General features: G+C 35.0%; 2 protein-coding genes across 2 annotated transcripts; both read left to right on the top strand.

The window, feature by feature from the left end:
* Positions 1-354: 354 nt before the first annotated feature.
* LOC113520176 (facilitated trehalose transporter Tret1-like) lies at positions 355-17486 on the top strand. Its single transcript, XM_052903539.1, has 8 exons — positions 355-614; positions 1567-1664; positions 4214-4348; positions 5809-5892; positions 6765-7043; positions 7342-7462; positions 7927-8061; positions 15783-17486. Exons 1-8 carry the CDS (start codon positions 569-571, stop codon positions 16346-16348), a joined length of 1464 nt encoding a protein of 487 aa, XP_052759499.1. The 5' UTR covers positions 355-568; the 3' UTR covers positions 16349-17486.
* On the top strand, positions 9128-15272 carry LOC128202613 (uncharacterized). Its single transcript, XM_052903536.1, has 2 exons — positions 9128-10227; positions 10894-15272. Exons 1-2 carry the CDS (start codon positions 9365-9367, stop codon positions 15008-15010), a joined length of 4980 nt encoding a protein of 1659 aa, XP_052759496.1. The 5' UTR covers positions 9128-9364; the 3' UTR covers positions 15011-15272.
* Positions 17487-17752: the final 266 nt, after the last annotated feature.

Raw genomic sequence — 17752 nt, 5'->3', positions numbered from 1 at the left:
GTAACTAATTATTTGTTTATGAATGTATGAAATTTATTGTACAAAAAACTATTACATCGTTACTTAATATGTAATTTATACGTAATATAAGCAGCGACGTGTGAGGCCCGCGTCATGCATCAGTTCCCAAATTATGTAATAATTTTTGTTAGACCGGCTTGAATGAAATTTTGATGTCAAGTCAAGGTCTAAAGAATTTATACACAAGACAAATATTAAAGTTTATTATGTAGCAACATAAGTAAAAAAATTGTATATATATTGGTATAATACATGATTTACTCAATATGTATTATAATATCTTTAAAACTGATAAGATCCACTATGGATAGACGTAAAACGATTGTGCGCGACTACGTAAAAACGAGATACCTACATTAAGCGAGCGTGATTGTCCACTCGTGTTTAGTATATTTGTATAAGTAGAAGCATTTGAGTGTACAAATGTAGTGATTTATGTTTGTAATAAATGCGTCATGCTAAGTGCCAAAAATTCCCAAAAAAATTTACCTGTGTAGACTTCTCCTATATTTAATTCAGTGATATTATTTTTTAAACATCCTAAGACATGGAACATGGTAACAGAAAAGTGCAGTACATAGTGACACTGGCAGGTAAGGTTTCTTTTAAAATAAATAATTATACATATATGGGACAATTTTTTACCTTTTTGGAATACAAAATTATTAACAATATTAGCATATTGTTAATAATCACAATAAATTTGTATTTAAAAATCGAATAAAATATTAGTATTGAAATATACTCAGTTTTCCTTGCGCAAGTGGTAATGGGAGTTAAATTTTCGTGTTCCCAAACTATTTTACTTTAGTCATAATAATTACATTATTTTTTACGCAACTTAGAATGGCAAACAAGCTGGCACTTCACTTGATGAAAAGTGGTAACCGTCGCCAGTAGACATGAACAATGCTACAAAATATTACATGACACTCCTGGTACTCCTTATGATTTGCCATTCCTGAAGTTTTTGTCTTCGTACCCTGTAATTTGATTATCGAAGAATCGTCGACAAAAAGGGATAATATCTTAGTCGAACAGTGCTTAAAGTGATTCGGGGATTCCTAGATGGTGAGGATGAAGTAGGCCAATTAGCCTATCGTGACGTATTCAACAAGAATTGTTCACGATGGTTTCCAGGGGGAACCACGTAGAGGTCGACCTAATAAGCCATATTGCTAACAATGGGGCTGTCAAATTCCATTGCTAACAATCCCTTTCCCCCCACTGGTATTGATTAGCGCGAGCGAAGTTACGATTCTATTGTTATACATTGAAAAAAAAAATAGCTATTAAATTACCTTTTTTTGAGCTAAACTCAACAGGCTGTAACTTAAATATGATATCATGATATATCACGCATTTTTTGTATGAAATGATCAGTTATAGTATAAAGTGTTAGTATGCTATTTATATATTTATATTTTTTTTATGTATCAGTTTGTTAATTTCTACCAAATATTATAAATAACCATAAAAACGGTGTTTTATGTTTTATTTAATTTTGTATAAGTTTTAATTATAGTTTACTTATTTCACTGACAGTTTCTCTGGCGGCGGTGACTACCGGTGTGTGTCTTACTTGGACAACTGCAGTCATACCAAAGTTCTACAATAATGAAACTAATATTCATATCACGGACGTGAGTATTTAATATATACATTAATGTAGAGTAAATATATCGGAATTTGAACATTATTTCCAAAGAAACTTGGGTCGAAAATCCATAGAAAATCTTAAGCTTCCTTCTTTATTGCACTTAAATATATATATATATATATATATATATATATATATATATATATATATATATATATATATATATATATATATATATATATATATATATATAGCCAATACTGTATCAGTTTATTTATATTTTTAATGTAATATATTGTAGGAACTTGGACGATATTGACCTTCGTATCATAAAATGTATAATAATTCCGTCTTTGTATTCGCAACTTATTAGTACATATCTGTTATGTTGTTAATCGGACTAAAGTGAATGAACCGCTTGGAAACCATTTTTTTTTTATTATTATACTGATTTTATATATTAGTGGCGTTTAACTGGCAGCAGGCAACTTGAGTGTATTGCATTATATTTTTTTTCATCTTTTATTTAAACTAAGTTTAATAAAAAATTCTTGTACCTGCAGAAGTCAGTAGCGGGATTTTAGGCTATTAAAACTATGAAATGCTAAAATTTATTATTATTAAGTAGGTACAATGTTTTTTCTTTTTGTCTCGCGGAATGACTAATTATATACTAACATTAAAAAAGATGATTGATGATGATTAAAAAGTCAAAAAACTTTGTTGATTTTCCGTAATTACCCCTTTTGTTGCCTTACGTTAAGACTCTTAAAATGTATTTGGTTATATTTGGCAATAAAGCATACACTATTAAGTTTTAATAGACTATTTGGGAAATATTACCTATTTTCATGTGGCTTTTTAAATAATAATAGAGTCGTTATTTGAATATTTAGTAAACCATTTGTATAATATTATTCTAGTAAGACGGATAAATAAGAAAAAAGACATTTGCATTCTTGTTATACGTGTAGATACTTAATAGGTTTTCGGACAAAACAGCGTTGTATTTTTTATATTGTACCTATCGCGAACATAATCTATGTTCAAGTAAATAATACATTAATATATAAAATTAAAAAAGATTTTAAAAAATGTGCTTAGGAATAGAACAGCTCTAATAAGTGTCTGTAGTATTTCCAATATTTGATCATTCATCATATAATCTACCACAGGTTTAGAAACTTTAAATTTATTCGAATTTTCATATAATATATGAGTACATAGGTAATAGAAGACGATAGGGCCAATTACTTGAGTTTTGAGTCGCCATTACTCTCTAAAATTAATATTTGAATTTGGTAACATAGAGATATCTTTATTATAAGGACTAATATAGTCTAAACTACATTTAAGATAAAATTATTATAAATTTAGTTCATGATGGTTTACAAAACAAAAATATTAGGTTAAGAGATAAGTTTAGAGAAATAGTGCGTCAGAATCGAACCCAGTTTCAATTAATACCTTTAATCTCTTTATAATTTATTTGTAAAATTTGACATTGTCAGTAAGTTGTTAAAATAATCTACGTTATAAATAGAGTATAATGTTTATGTACCACGTCATGCATGTAAGTCAAGTTCACCTTTAGATTATCCAAGGAAAAAATTAATATTTTTCAAGTATATACAGGTGTAATTGAAATCATTAGAATCCCTTTAAGAGAGTGTTTCGCCAGTGAAACTAATCATTTTCAACCGATTGCAAAACGGAGGTTCTCAATTTGGTTGTATATTTTTATGTTTGTTACCTCATAACTCAGTCAGTTATATACCGATTTGGAAAATTCTTTTTTTATTCGAAAGGATACACTTACAGATTAGTCTCATAGAAATTTTATTAGAATCGGTTCAGTAGTTTAGTTTTTAAATCAAAACTAGCTTTCACAATTGAAGACTGTTTTTTTGTGAGACACAATCTCTAATTAGTAGTATTATTATTATTATTTATTTAGTAGTTACTAACATGGACAAAGATTACATAATATCTTGGTCCATGACCCTGAATTTCGAAGTAAAATTTATCTTATCTCTTAATAGGCTTGATAATGTAATATCTAGTGATACGTGTAATACGCTCCCTATGTAGTAGTAATACCCTTCTCCATTCTAAGTTATCTATGATTATGTCCTAAAAAGATAAATCTGGATTAAATGACTGATAAGACTCATTGCTAAAGAGTTAAGGCTTCCAGTAATATAGAAAGATAACTAGACATAAAGAATTTGCGTCTGGAAATATATTATACACATCTATGTTTATATGAGAGGGAGATTTTGTACAAAAGTCGTTTGCTTGGGCACCTCTGTCTCATTCTTGCTTCTATCGTGAAGCAGTTGTTTACATGGCTGTGTTTCGGTTTGAAGGGTGAGATATGGCAGTGAATTTACAGGGTACAGAGGAGTAACGCCTGAGTCCTCAGGAATGGCAACGCATGGGGGGTATCATGGGCGAAACAGTATACTCTGTTATGTCTATGGTAGTACTCCTTTTTATAGGCGACGGTTACCACTTTCCATTTGGTGGGCCGTCAGCCTGTTTGACATACTAAGGTGCATAAAAAAAATTTTGGTTGTATTTGTTCAACAGGCGGGTATATCATGGATGGCAGCTATATCCTCGCCAGGTTTTGTAGTTGGCAGCGTAGCATCTCGATTTGTCTCTGACAAGTTCGGCAGGCGAGCTACTTTGCTGAGTAGTGCATTACCTGTTACTGTCGGCTCAGTAAGTAATTGTTTATTGGTATGAATCTTGTTTTTAGTTTAAATGTTTAAATAATATAGAGACTATTTAAAAATTACACTTGTTTCATAAATCGGAAGGCATGTAAAGATGTCGCTCAGTGAGCAATGTGAGAATCGTTCGTATATAACGAAGACGGCCTACAAACCTTTGATAACAGACGGCGACACATGAGTAATAGAATTGTTCACCAATGTTTGACAATTCCTATATAAGATTATAGTATTACTAGCGGCCAGTCCCGGCTTTGCACGGGTAGACATTTTTACAACATTTTAAAAAGTGATTATTGTGACATAACGATAATAGTTGGACATATAGTACCGCAAAGTTTTTTATAGTTATTGATATTTTCTTCAATATTGTAGAACATACTTTTATTCTATCACCAATAGTTTCCGCAAGGCACGCGATGAAAGATATTTTATAGCATTTTTTTACACCTTGATTTACGTTACTAAAGTTTTAGTAAGGATCCCTAATCTTTTCTAGGAATAAATATAGCCTATGTTACTCATAATGAATGTAGCTTTCTAATGGTGAAAGAATTTTTTAAATCCGTAAAGTAGTTTTTGAGTTAATTCATTACAAACATACACACAAAAATACAAATCTTTCCTCTTTATAATATTAGTGTAGAGGTAGTATGATAATGGATGGTCTAGTAGCAAGTATTACTAGTACTCGATCTAGCTATTTTGCCGCTCCGGGCAAAAATATTTTTCACCCTTTTTAATGAATGTTTATTTATTGTGAATTCATTTTGCCGTTTTGGGCATTTGTACGGTTCGTATTCCCGTAGATCGTGCTCTGAATATTGCTTATTTACTTTCAATCAAGCTCGTAGGGATACAAAGTAGTAGGTATGTATTACGACTTAAAATTACTGGCCCGCAATAATTCTGTCAGAGTAAGCCAGTAGTGGCCACGTTTAGTAGGTAGGTTGGCAACCGCAGTTGGGCTTTGGAGATGTTTTAAGAGGGACGTGGACATTCGTGTTTCAACCGTGAAGCAGTTGTGTTTGCATGGCTGTGTTTCGGTTTGAAGGGTGAGATATGGCAGTGACATTACAGGGTACAGAGGAATAACACCTGAGTCCTCGAGAATGGCAACGCATGAGGGGTATCATGGGCGAAACATTATACTCTGTTATGTCCATGGTACTGCTCATGTCTATAGGCGATGGTTACCACTTTCCATCAGGTGGACCGTTAGCTTGTTTGCCCTTCTAAGTTGTATAAAAAAAAAGACACCCACGGGAAAGGAAGGGGTGGCCTATTCTATGCCGAGGCCACACGGCAATATCCGATAGTAAAGTACTAGTACTGTTACACTTATTCCCCAGAACAAGATATTTATGATATTACTATAAAATATCAATATTTGTATTCTGATTTAATTGTTTTAAAACATTTTATTAATTTACTTAGGTTTATTTTTAGATAGCCACTTTATCCGGATCACACATATGGATTCTATGTGCTGCAAGATTTTTGTGGGGTATCGGTACTGGTATGATTAGCACTGTAAGTAGAAAAATATGTAAATTAAATTCTTATTTCAATATTATTAAGATTCATTCTCATCTATCACCCTTCACTGGTGCTCCGCCAGCGTATCCCGTTAGCGCAGGCGGGGTTACCATACCATTTTCACCCATAAAAAAATATTATTAAGATTTAAATAATTGATATGTTTACTATTACATTATCATTATTAATCGGTATAGTATATTTATTTTAATTAGTATTCTTAGTTGCGCGCCCAGGCTTCGCCCAGGTAGATAGAAGACCTCAATTTTTTTACAGTAAAATATAGCCCATTTTACTTGCTTATAATGCACTATAATTATAAGTAAAAGAATTTTTATAATCGGTCAAGAACTTTTGTGTTTGTCTATCATAAACAAAAAAATAAAATTTCTTCTTCATCAATCAAACTGTTTATAATTACTCCTCTCCATCCAAAGGTTTCCTGGAAGAGATCGCTCATTGTGTTTTGTTTTCTCACTATGATAATTTCTTCTAAATGTTTATATTTATAATAAGTTCACTATTGTAAATCTTTTGGAGGAAACAATAAAGAGTATCTATCTATCTATTAGTTTAGCTCATAAATAATCATAAACGATATACCTGATCACAGTATCTGTAATTAGGCAGTGGCAAGACATAGATGTGTGATATCAGAGGTGCTATAGTAAATCGGTAATAGCCATAGTATAATCATAGAATATTAAGAATATATATATGAGTATAGCATATTATATACAACTATAGCATTGATAGCTACTTTTCGACAGATGGCTCGTGATTGATATTTATATTATTAATTCACAGAAAAAATACTGTATTTGAAAATATTATTTTCTTTATCTATAATATGTTTCATTAAACAGGTATCATCCATTTATCTGGCGGAGATAGCCGACAAGGACATCCGCGGCTCTTTAATCGTCGCCAACAGATTCTTCGTCAATTTTGGAATCTTTCTAGTTCTGGTCATTGGCCCCTTTGTCTCGTACAATACAATAAACTACATGATATTAGCATTACCTATCTGCTACTTCGTAAGTTGCTGGCTGATCCCAGAAACGCCCTATTACTATTTAAAGGAGGAAAAAGTTGATAAAGCCAGACATGTATTGAAGAAACTCAGAGGAATAAAGAATGAGAAGGTATTTTAAACATATATAAATGTAAAATGTAAAAATCTATTTATTATCAATAATACCAGACAGACAGAGAAAATTTCTAAAAATTATTGTTTTGATTTCTATTGCTTATATTAAGACCCCCTTATGTAAATTTTTCCTAAATATTTTTGCTATATACAAACATCGCCAAGATACAATTTTATTATATTGGAATATATAAATAAATATTAGTATTATTTCAATAATAATAAAATTTAAAGTAATAATTTAGAAAAAAATATTACAACAATTACGTAATAGGAGACAAAACTAATTGCAGGTTTTGGAAGACGAGCTATCAACAATGCGTTCAAATGTAGGCAAGGATATGCGCCGGTCGGGTACCGTTAAGGAACTGTTTTCTGGCAAGCAGTATCGGAAAGCTCTCTTTATAATTGCTGGTATAATATATTTTGTGTACTTATTTCTTAATAATAAATTCATTTGTTAAATTATGGTACAACAAGATGACAGTAAGAATAACATTCCAATCAATTTTTACCGCCGTGTAGGTCATGGCATAGAATAGGCCACCTCCTCCTTTCCATGGATGGCGTAAGAGGCAATTAAAGGCTTATGGTGAAAAGATGGGTAGCAGCGTTCCTCTTAAAAAATCACCAAAAGCCATACTGCGTTTGCCAACTCGCCTGCTAAGCGTGGCAACTACTGGCAAAACCCACCTTATGAGAGAGGCTATGTTCAGCAGTGGTCAGTTAACGACTGCTACAACATATTTTGCTGTTTCTGGCATATAAATATTTAAAAGTATATAAATAACTACAAACAGGACAGGCACATCATATTGTGTAGCGTTATACATAAAAGTAATTTAGTTTTTATACGAACGAAATTCTATACTTTACAGGATTAAAAATAGGACAAATGATGACTGGATGTATCGTGATTCAACACTACTTAGGCCGAATAATGCAAGACAGTCGTTCAAATATGAATTTGGCGACGGTATTCGTTGTGTTTGGTGCCTTAAGATTTACAGTTGGTAAGACATCGTAACCAATTATCTATCGCATATTTACTCGACCTAAGGTCGGTTTGAGGCAATAATATTTATAGTCTCTTTGTTATTGTTTTTGACCTTGACTAGAAAAAAATAGCAGTTCTTTGTAGAATAATAATATATTCTTACTAATATTAAAATGTGAAAGTTTCTTACCTTATAGCGCCTTAACAGCTTAATCAATCACTATGAAATTTAGTATACACGTACTGTATGAGATCGAGAAGGATATAGGTGACTTTTTATTCTAGTTAGTAAATATCTTGATCATGCAGACGAAGTCGTGGGTAAAATTTTGTAAATAATAATTTCCAATGTAAATGCAATACATTGATTTTCATATATATTTGTGGAGATAAGTCATAGAACGTTATCTGGTTCTAATCTACAACAGCAACTGAAAGACATAGTTAAAATATTATACATATCTTTCACGTTAAAGCCAATACAAAATAGTAAACAGTGAAGCAGTAATCTTTGCATGGTTATGTTTCGGTTTGAGAGGTGGAATATGGCAGTGAATGAACAGGGTACAGAGGAATAATATTTGAGTCCTCAGGAAAGTCAACGCATAGGGGTATCATGTGCGAAACAGTATACTCTATTACGTTCGTGGTACTGCTCATGTCTATAGGCAACGGTAACCACTTTCCAGCAGGTCGTCAGCTTGTTTGCCATTCTAAATTGCACAAATAAAAACATATACATAAATATTTATTAAGTTGTCATTAAAATTCGTGACTATTCGAAGTTCGCCGTATTATTTTTGATAATTTGATCAAATATATTTCATGTTACTTGTACTGTAACCATATTTTCATTTAGCATGAACCACGTGTTCAATTTACCACCCATTCACGTAAAACTACCTGTATTAATAATCATTCGTATAGACATATATGCAAACTTTTGTAAATAAGCAGGAATCTTTGACTGTTTCTAAAAACAGCGATCTCAATAATCTTAACATTACATCTATACACATTCAAACTTGCTGTAGGCGACGCACTACGATTTAATTTATTTTATTATTATTTGTACTTTTTTACACCTATTTTTGTATACCTATATAAATGTACCCACTTATAATTTTATTATTAATACAGTCCATTATAAATAAAAATTAAAAGTACTGAGGGTACGCACTATATTTATAAATATAGAATTACCTTTTTCCTTGATTTAGTGCGTGCTCTGACAGTGCTTAGGCAACATCTAAGAAAATTGGTTTTTATTTCGCATCCTTTATAAAGCTGATCCTTCTCGCCAAATCTGAACCAGTACAATGTTTAATACACCGCCGCGTGATAAACTGTTATCGTACAAAGAACGTCATAAATTAACCGATCGATTGGAATGTGCATCGGAGCATGTGCTCGCTAAGGACGCCGCCGCTGTAGTTCCCCCGCGTGGCACGGTACGGAGTAATATATCGCTACGTGGTGAAAATGAGCTCTTCAAGCAGCAATCACGGCAACATCCTACGAGTATGAAGAACGAATCTACTACGTCATCTAAACTATCAAGGGCGTCAGAGGTCAAACGAAAACAGCTGGAACTGCAGGCTGCCCGCGCGAAGGCACAAATTCAGTTGGATTTGATTGATAAGGAGCTTGAAGCTAACCTGGCGATCATCAATGATGGCAGCAGGAAATCGGACCACTTATCCAAGTCCGCATCTATATGTGATCAACATGTTCATTCTCACGTTGAACACTGGCTGGAACAAAGCAATGTGCAACCGTCGTGTTATCCTGACCTGGATCTAAACACGGCACCGACGAAGAAGGCAGTGCCGGCTACCGATTGTCTACAAAACAGCCGCCCTGTCACAGGTATTGAAGACAGTATATTGCAACTAGCACACACCCTCAAAGATATGATGGTGAACTCGTCATCACGTCAGGATGAGCGTTTTCTAAGCCGCATGGCTACACCACGTGACCTACCTACCTATAGTGGAGACTGCATTGAGTGGTTACATTTCAAAAGTGCATACCAGGAATCAACAAGAGTGTGTCAATTCAGTGATTCAGAAAACCTTTGGAGGTTACGTCGTGCATTAAGAGGTGATGCTAAAGAAGCAGTCACCGATCTGTTAATCGGAAACACTTCGCCTAGTGACATCATGTCTGCGCTGGAGCTGAGGTTTGGCCGTTCCGATATTATTATACAATATATAACTACACAGATAAAAAAGTTACCACCTTTACCTACAAACTATCAACAAGATATAGTTAATTTCTCGATTAAAATAAATAATTGCGTTGCTACACTTAGTACATTGAAATTGCATGATTATTTGCGTAGTCCTGAACTGGTGTCAGCAATAGCATCGAAATTACCAAGCATACTAATTAGTAAATTCACTGATTACGCATTTGATCGATTATTGGACGGTACACCTAAACTTATGTTATATGCATCATTTTTGAAACGTGAGGCAGAAATGATATCGGCAATCGGTTTATCACAACCGCGAGAACAAAAGAAACTCGACGTGCCTACGTCATATAGCAAGCGAACAGATGAGCGCTATCGCCATAACTATAATAATAAACAAATGGTATTTACAACAACGGCTGTTAATGAGAATAATTCTAAATTATGTCAGTTTTGTAAGAAATGTCAACACTTATTGCCAGATTGCAGAATATTTAAAAGGGCTATGCGCAGAGACCGATGGTATTTTGTAAAAAATAACAAATTATGTTATTGTTGTTTACTCGCCCGGCACGATCGTAGTATGTGCGCTGCACCTATGTGTGACATAGATAACTGTGGGCTGCCGCATCATCGATTATTACATTATAGGAAGCCTGCCCACACAGATATGCAACCAGTAGCCTCTGTGGAGATATCACCACCACAATACGAATCATCATCAGGCACGGACGCGACCATAGCCTACGTGGACTCCGCTACGAACGTGAGCGCGCCCGGTCACCTGAGCCGCGCAGACTCGGACGCGGTGACGTCATGTGATGTGATGCTAAAAATAGTGAAAGTTAAGTTAAGTGGACCCAATGGCACAGTGAGTACTTATGCGTTACTAGATGATGGAGCTTCTATATCAATGATCGATTCTGTTTTAGTTAATGAGCTCGGTCTTGAGAGTTTAACTTCTAGTTCTGTTAAATTTATTGATGCTTTTGGTGTAGAAGTCTATCAATCTGATGCTCCTAAAGTTTGTTTACGTATTTCTGGTCATGATAACTGTAACTATAATATAACTTTACGTAATGTGTCTGCATTAAAATTACCTATGCAAAATTTGTCCGTAATAAATAATATTCATTGTAAACATTTGTCATCTGTGAAACAATTTGTATGTACTGAAAACGTAGTGCCTCGTCTCTTAATAGGTGAAGATAATTATTTTCTTTTGGCGCCACTTGAAATATTGCATGGAAATAAATTTGAACCCTATGCAACGCGTTGTCGTTTAGGCTGGTCGATACATGGCAATTATAGTCGCTCAAATTCGTCATTAACACTGGGGCATAGCTTCCACGTTATGCACAGCGACGAGGTAAGTGAAATAAATATTTTAAATGATTTAGTTCAAAACTCATATAAACTGGACTGCATTGGAATCTCGACCTTATGTCGTGAGAATACGGCCGACTTGAGAGCGGTCAACATATTAGATCAGACCGCGCGTAATGTAAACAACAGGTGGGAAGTAGGATTGCCATTTGTTAAGGATGAATTATATATACCAGATAGTTATAACTACGCACTGTCGCGCTTACAGGGGTTGTTAAGAAAATTCAAAACGGACAGCGCGTACGCAGCTAGGTATCGAACAGAGATGCACAAGTTATTTGATAATGGTTACGCTCGAGAACTGAAGGAAAATGAACTTTCGGCTGACCGCATATGGTATCTTTGTCATTTTGGCGTTCTAAATCCGAACAAACCCGATAAGCTAAGGCTAGTATTTGACGGTGCTGGTAAGGTCAACGGTTTATGTTTAAATGATATTTTACTTACGGGACCCGATTTATATAACTCATTGTTAGGTATTATGTTGAGATTTCGGGAACATAAATATGTTATTGTTGGAGATATAAAGGACATGTTTTTACGTATACGCATCAGAGCTGAAGACCAACATTTACTTAGGTTTTTATGGCAGGAAGATGACAATTCACCAACAAAAACATGTGTCATGCAAAGTTTAATTTTCGGAGCAACTTGTTCCCCATTTATTGCGCAACACATAAAAAATAAAAATGCGCTCAAATATGAAGATTTATATCCGGAAGCAGTAAACGTCATAATTAATAACCATTATATGGATGATTGTTTATATTCGTGTGACAGCGAGGAAAAAGCTATTAAATTAGTCCGCGAAATTACCGAAATTCATAGTCATGGCGGTTTCGAGATAGGCCGTTGGTCGAGCAATAGCAAACCGGTTTTAAACACAATACCGCAGCAGTCGCTCGCGCAGTCTGCTGTTGCTTTTAAACATGGAGCTAATAATACAACTGAGCGCACTCTTGGTTTGATATGGTATCCTAATGACGATGCATTTTCTTTTAAAATATCATTTAATCGTATTCCGCAAAATATATCAAATGGTATTGAGCCCCCAACAAAGGCTCAAATGCTTAGTATTTTGATGTCCGTATATGATATTCATGGATTTCTATCTCCTTGTATAATCAAAGGGAAAATATTGTTTCAAAGCGTGCATCGTAGTGGTGTCGAATGGAAATGCCACATCCAACCTAAAGAGTTTGCCCAGTTTACTAGCTGGTTACATGAATTAAAGAAGTTAGATACTTTACGTATCCCTAGATGTTATAGTAATTGTAGCGAGTGGACTCATTGTTATAACAATATATCGAATTATGTATCTTGTAATAATAATTTTGTAGATATACAACTACATACTTTTTGTGATGCCTCGACTAAGGCGTACTCTGCAGTATCATATTGGCGACTGACGCGATCAGATGGTTACGTTCAAATTAGTTTCGTGGGTAGTAAAAGCCGGGTAAGTCCGCTTCGTCCCGTGTCAATTCCTAGGCTTGAACTGCAAGGAGCGTTGTTAGCCGCTCGTCTTGCGAATATCATTGATAGCGATCATAAAGATTTCAAACCTACCACACGCTATTTCTGGACTGATTCCAGTACTGTTTTACAATGGATTCGTAGTGATCCACGTAATTACAAACCGTATGTCGCTCACCGCCTTGGTGAGATCGATGAGTTAACGAAAAACTGTGAGTGGCGTTACGTGCCGTCTGATATTAACATAGCCGATGTAGCTACACGAGATGATGCACTACCACTCACGTACTCGGACTCGTGGTTTCAAGGTCCTGCGTTTCTACGCCGACCTGAGAGTGAGTGGCCTAAAGATCGCAAGTTTTCCAAAACATCGCAAGATGTCATTTGTGAGGAACGATCAATTAATGTGGTCACCTGTAGTTCAGAGTTATCTTTGCCTAGTGAAGATAATATCTCGAACTGGATCACATTAGTGAGAGCCACCGCCCGTGTATTATTGTTTATTAGAAAATGTCAGCGTAAGAATATTCAGCTTGATGTTTCTTTAATGAAAGAAGCTGAAAAATTGTTAATAAAAAAGTGTCAACAAGATACTTTTTTAACTGAAATATCTTGTTTACAACAAGATAAACCTATTATGCGTAATAGCCGTTTGCTTAAACTTACCCCATATCTCGACGAAACAGGCGTGCTGCGTGTCGGTGGCCGCATCGACCGCGCGGCTGGAGTAGAACCGTCTACTTTGAGACCTGTAATACTTGATGGTCGACATAGAATCACTCGACTCCTGGTTTACCATCATCATAAAGAGGCAATGCATGGATCTAACGAGCTCGTCGTTAACCAGTTACGACAGCACTACTGGATACTTAAATTAAGACCAACGGTTCGTACTGTGGCTGCCCAATGCCTCAGCTGTCGATCACGGCGTGCCTCTCCGCAGCCTCAACGGATGGCCGATTTGCCTGCAGCGAGACTGCAAATTCACAGACGGCCATTCAGTTTCACAGGCGTCGATTTTTTTGGACCGATGGACGTTACTATCGGTCGCAGGAGGCAGAAGAGGTATTGCATGCTTTTCACATGCTTAACTATTCGTGCAATTCATATAGAAGTGACCGAAGATCTATCCACTGATTCTGCCATAATGGCCTTACGTCGAATGGGAGCTCGGCGAGGTTTGCCTACAGTTATTTACTCTGATAATGGTACGAACCTAAGAGGCGCCGATACAGAGTTAAAGCGTAGTATTGCAGAGATAGATGTGAAAGCACTGTGTGATGATGGAGCAATACGGGGGCTCGAATGGCGTTTCATTCCACCTGGTGCTCCCGAAATGGGAGGCGCATGGGAAAGGATGGTATGTACTGTAAAGACGGCACTTAAAGTGACCCTTAAAGAGCGAGCTCCTCATCCTGATACACTGGCTACCATTTTAACAGAGGTTGAATCTTTAGTTAATAGCCGACCTATAACACATGTCTCTATGGATCCCAATTATCCAGAAGCTTTAAGCCCTAATCATTTTTTGATTGGTACATCATCCACTGGTCCCATGTATGGACAATTTAACGATTCTGACCTTTCTTTACGAAAGCGTTGGCGTATAGCGCAACGCATTACTGATATGTTCTGGAATCGCTGGATGAGGGAGTACCTTCCTACGTTACTGCCCAGACAAAAATGGACGGAGGAAACCAGATCACTACAGGTAGGTGATTATCTTTTAATAGTTGATCCCAAATTGGACCGTGGTTGCTGGCGTCACGGAATAGTCACCGCGAGTCATACAGGGGAAGACGGCCGCGTACGCGTCGTGGACGTACGAACTCGGGCAGGGCTAATGCGTCGACCAGTTACACGCGTCGCCTTACTATCACCGGCTAGTATTGATAGTGCTAACTAGTTAGCACTAAGGAGGCAGAATTGTAGGCGACGCACTACGATTTAATTTATTTTATTATTATTTGTACTTTTTTACACCTATTTTTGTATACCTATATAAATGTACCCACTTATAATTTTATTATTAATACAGTCCATTATAAATAAAAATTAAAAGTACTGAGGGTACGCACTATATTTATAAATATAGAATTACCTTTTTCCTTGATTTAGTGCGTGCTCTGACAGTGCTTAGGCAACATCTAAGAAAATTGGTTTTTATTTCGCATCCTTTATACTTGCTGTTCCGAAATATCGTTTAGAAAAAGGTAAAAGGTCTTTTATGGCAATGGACATTAAATGTTGTAATGAGATACTGAAGGATATTTTGGAATAAATATTTTTTTTTTATAAAATTTAATATGTTATTAAAAAAACATTTATTAAACAAAATCTGTTACATACTAAACGATTATTTGAATGACAAATGTGCTTGGTGTCAGTAGATCATTCACGGGCTTTTTAATGACCATGTAATTTTAGACATAGTACATTTAGGTAAATACATACAATGTTAACAGAGACTTAAAAGAGCAATTCTTCAGTTTCTTGCGGGCTCTTCTCAACAGATAACTTTCTGAACCAGGCATTCATAAAAATCTACGATTTAAAAGTGCTTGTAAAGAAGTCTATTTGAAGAAAGACAATTTGACTTTGTATTTGACTTTTATTTTCACTAATTATCTTTTTAATAAATCACCTTGATAAATTTTATCAATCTGTTATCATTTCAGGTGTAATGTCATCAGTGATAGCTGATAAGGTGGGTCGTCGTACGCTATTCATCTACTCATTCTTGGGGACAGGATTATCATTAAGCCTAATCGCTGCATACTTTTGCTGTCAGGAGGTCATAAAAATAGAACAAAGTCAACTCGCCTCTTATGCAATCGTCGTTTTCATTGGAATCATTCTTTCTAACATTATTTCCACTTTAGGTTACAACTCCATTATTTACGCGGTACAAGGCGAGATATTCCCATTGAACGTCAAATCCCTTGCAATGACCTGTTTGAATATATTTGGAGGGACACTTAATTTTTTAGTCACCAAAACCTATCAAACGCTCAAGGATGTTTCTGGAACATTTGGTGTGTTTTTATTATTTACAATTATGTCTTTTGGTAGTTTTGTATTTGTGTACTTCTTCGTCCCCGAGACTAAAGGGAAGAGTTTGAGTGAAATACAAAAGATACTACAAGGAAAGTACTATGACGATGATAGTATACAAGTGAACAAAAACTTGAACGATGTTAAAGATGGTACAGAGTTGAAGTTGTTGGAAAATAAAGACAGATAGTGGGCTATGTAGACAGATATATACTTACGATATATGATGTATATTTATTTGTTAGGACTCCTGCTAAGTAAAGCAAATATTACCTATTGTGGTAAGTTATCAGTGAATTTACAGGGCATAGAGGAATAACACCTGAGTTCTCAGGAATAGCAACGCATGGGGAGTATCATGGGCGAAACAGTATATACAGTATACTCTGTGATGTCCGTGATACTGCTCATTTATAGGGCGACGGTTATCACTTTCCATCAGGTGGGCCGTCGGCTTGTTTGGCATTGTAAGTAGCATAAGAAGAATAAAATTCCTTTTAGACGATATCATCCAAAAAATGTAAATATATTTTGATATCACTAAGTGAAGATAAATTTAAATTATTGCTTATTTGCTATTATAAATATTTAAATAATTGGTCTATTTATTTAAAAACTATACCATAGACACACAGTCGGGGTTTAATAAATGGATTGTACATCAATATTACTCTAATATGTTGGTTGTGAGGATTATGGCACTTTCAGAAAATTATTATTCAGGTAGCAGAAATATACTCTTTATTGTTCTTTACAAAGGTACAGAATACAGTAAAATATTTAGCTGAAACAAAAATTGCAAGGAAACGATCACACGGGGATCGTGCGATCTTATCGGCAAAAGCGATCTCTTTCAAGAGTTTCCAGGCAATCTTTGAATAGAGAGGAGTAATTATAAAGTTTCCTGAGAAGTCTAAGTTAGTATATTAATAAATTTGTTTAAAACTTTAAGATTGCAATTTCACATAATGTATAGCAACTATTATTGTAATCATTGTGGTAATAGAACATTAGGCACTTTTAACATTTAATGTACTTCATTTTAAACATTCCAAATACGTCTTGTATGAGATAGATATAAATCCAGCATTAAAAAAAACATAATAAACATAGTAACTATGACAGATTGATTCGTATACAAATGGATTATAAAAAAAATGGTACTTGATGTAAAAATTTATAAGAACATTAGAAGATAAAGATATAACGAGAGTTGTTAGGTAATGTGGATAAGTTAGACAATTTGAAACTGTGATCTCATCTCAGATAATTATGTACACTACTAGGACAATTTTGACTTGTAAGAGAAATAAATATTGTCAAAATAACCGATAGCATTTTATTTACAACGCAAAAAAATATACGAAGCTGGGGCGGCTATCTACTACCTACCTACTTTAGTAATGTGGATTACCAGTCCCATTGCTAGTAATATACCTTGTCAGGTTAACTTCCACGTTGTCTCCCCTGGGAACCATCATGCTAAATTCTAGGTATATTCATGATGATGGGCTAATTGACCTTTTTATTCCCACCTATCATCTCTCAATGGTATCTTGCCAGGGTATACCGTTAGTACAGTTGGGGTTATCAT

Source organism: Galleria mellonella, unplaced genomic scaffold, assembly GCF_026898425.1.
Source record: "Galleria mellonella isolate WM207_F2 unplaced genomic scaffold, CSIRO_AGI_GalMel_v1 utg139, whole genome shotgun sequence".
Lineage (NCBI taxonomy): Eukaryota > Metazoa > Arthropoda > Insecta > Lepidoptera > Pyralidae > Galleria > Galleria mellonella.
The sequence above is the reverse complement of the archived record's forward strand: the minus strand, read 5'-3'. Positions and strand labels throughout refer to the sequence as shown.

Excerpts from the sequence above, each read along its gene's own strand:
- LOC113520176 (XM_052903539.1), top strand. The coding sequence starts at position 569 with ATGGAACATGGTAACAGAAAAGTGCAGTACATAGTGACACTGGCAG. Across the intron at positions 615-1,566 it reads GTACATAGTGACACTGGCAG|TTTCTCTGGCGGCGGTGACT; the intron begins GTAAGGTTTCTT and ends TTTCACTGACAG. Across the intron at positions 5,893-6,764 it reads GTACTGGTATGATTAGCACT|GTATCATCCATTTATCTGGC; the intron begins GTAAGTAGAAAA and ends TTCATTAAACAG.
- LOC128202613 (XM_052903536.1), top strand. The coding sequence starts at position 9,365 with ATGTTTAATACACCGCCGCGTGATAAACTGTTATCGTACAAAGAACGT. Across the intron at positions 10,228-10,893 it reads ATGTCTGCGCTGGAGCTGAG|GAAGCCTGCCCACACAGATA; the intron begins GTTTGGCCGTTC and ends ATTACATTATAG.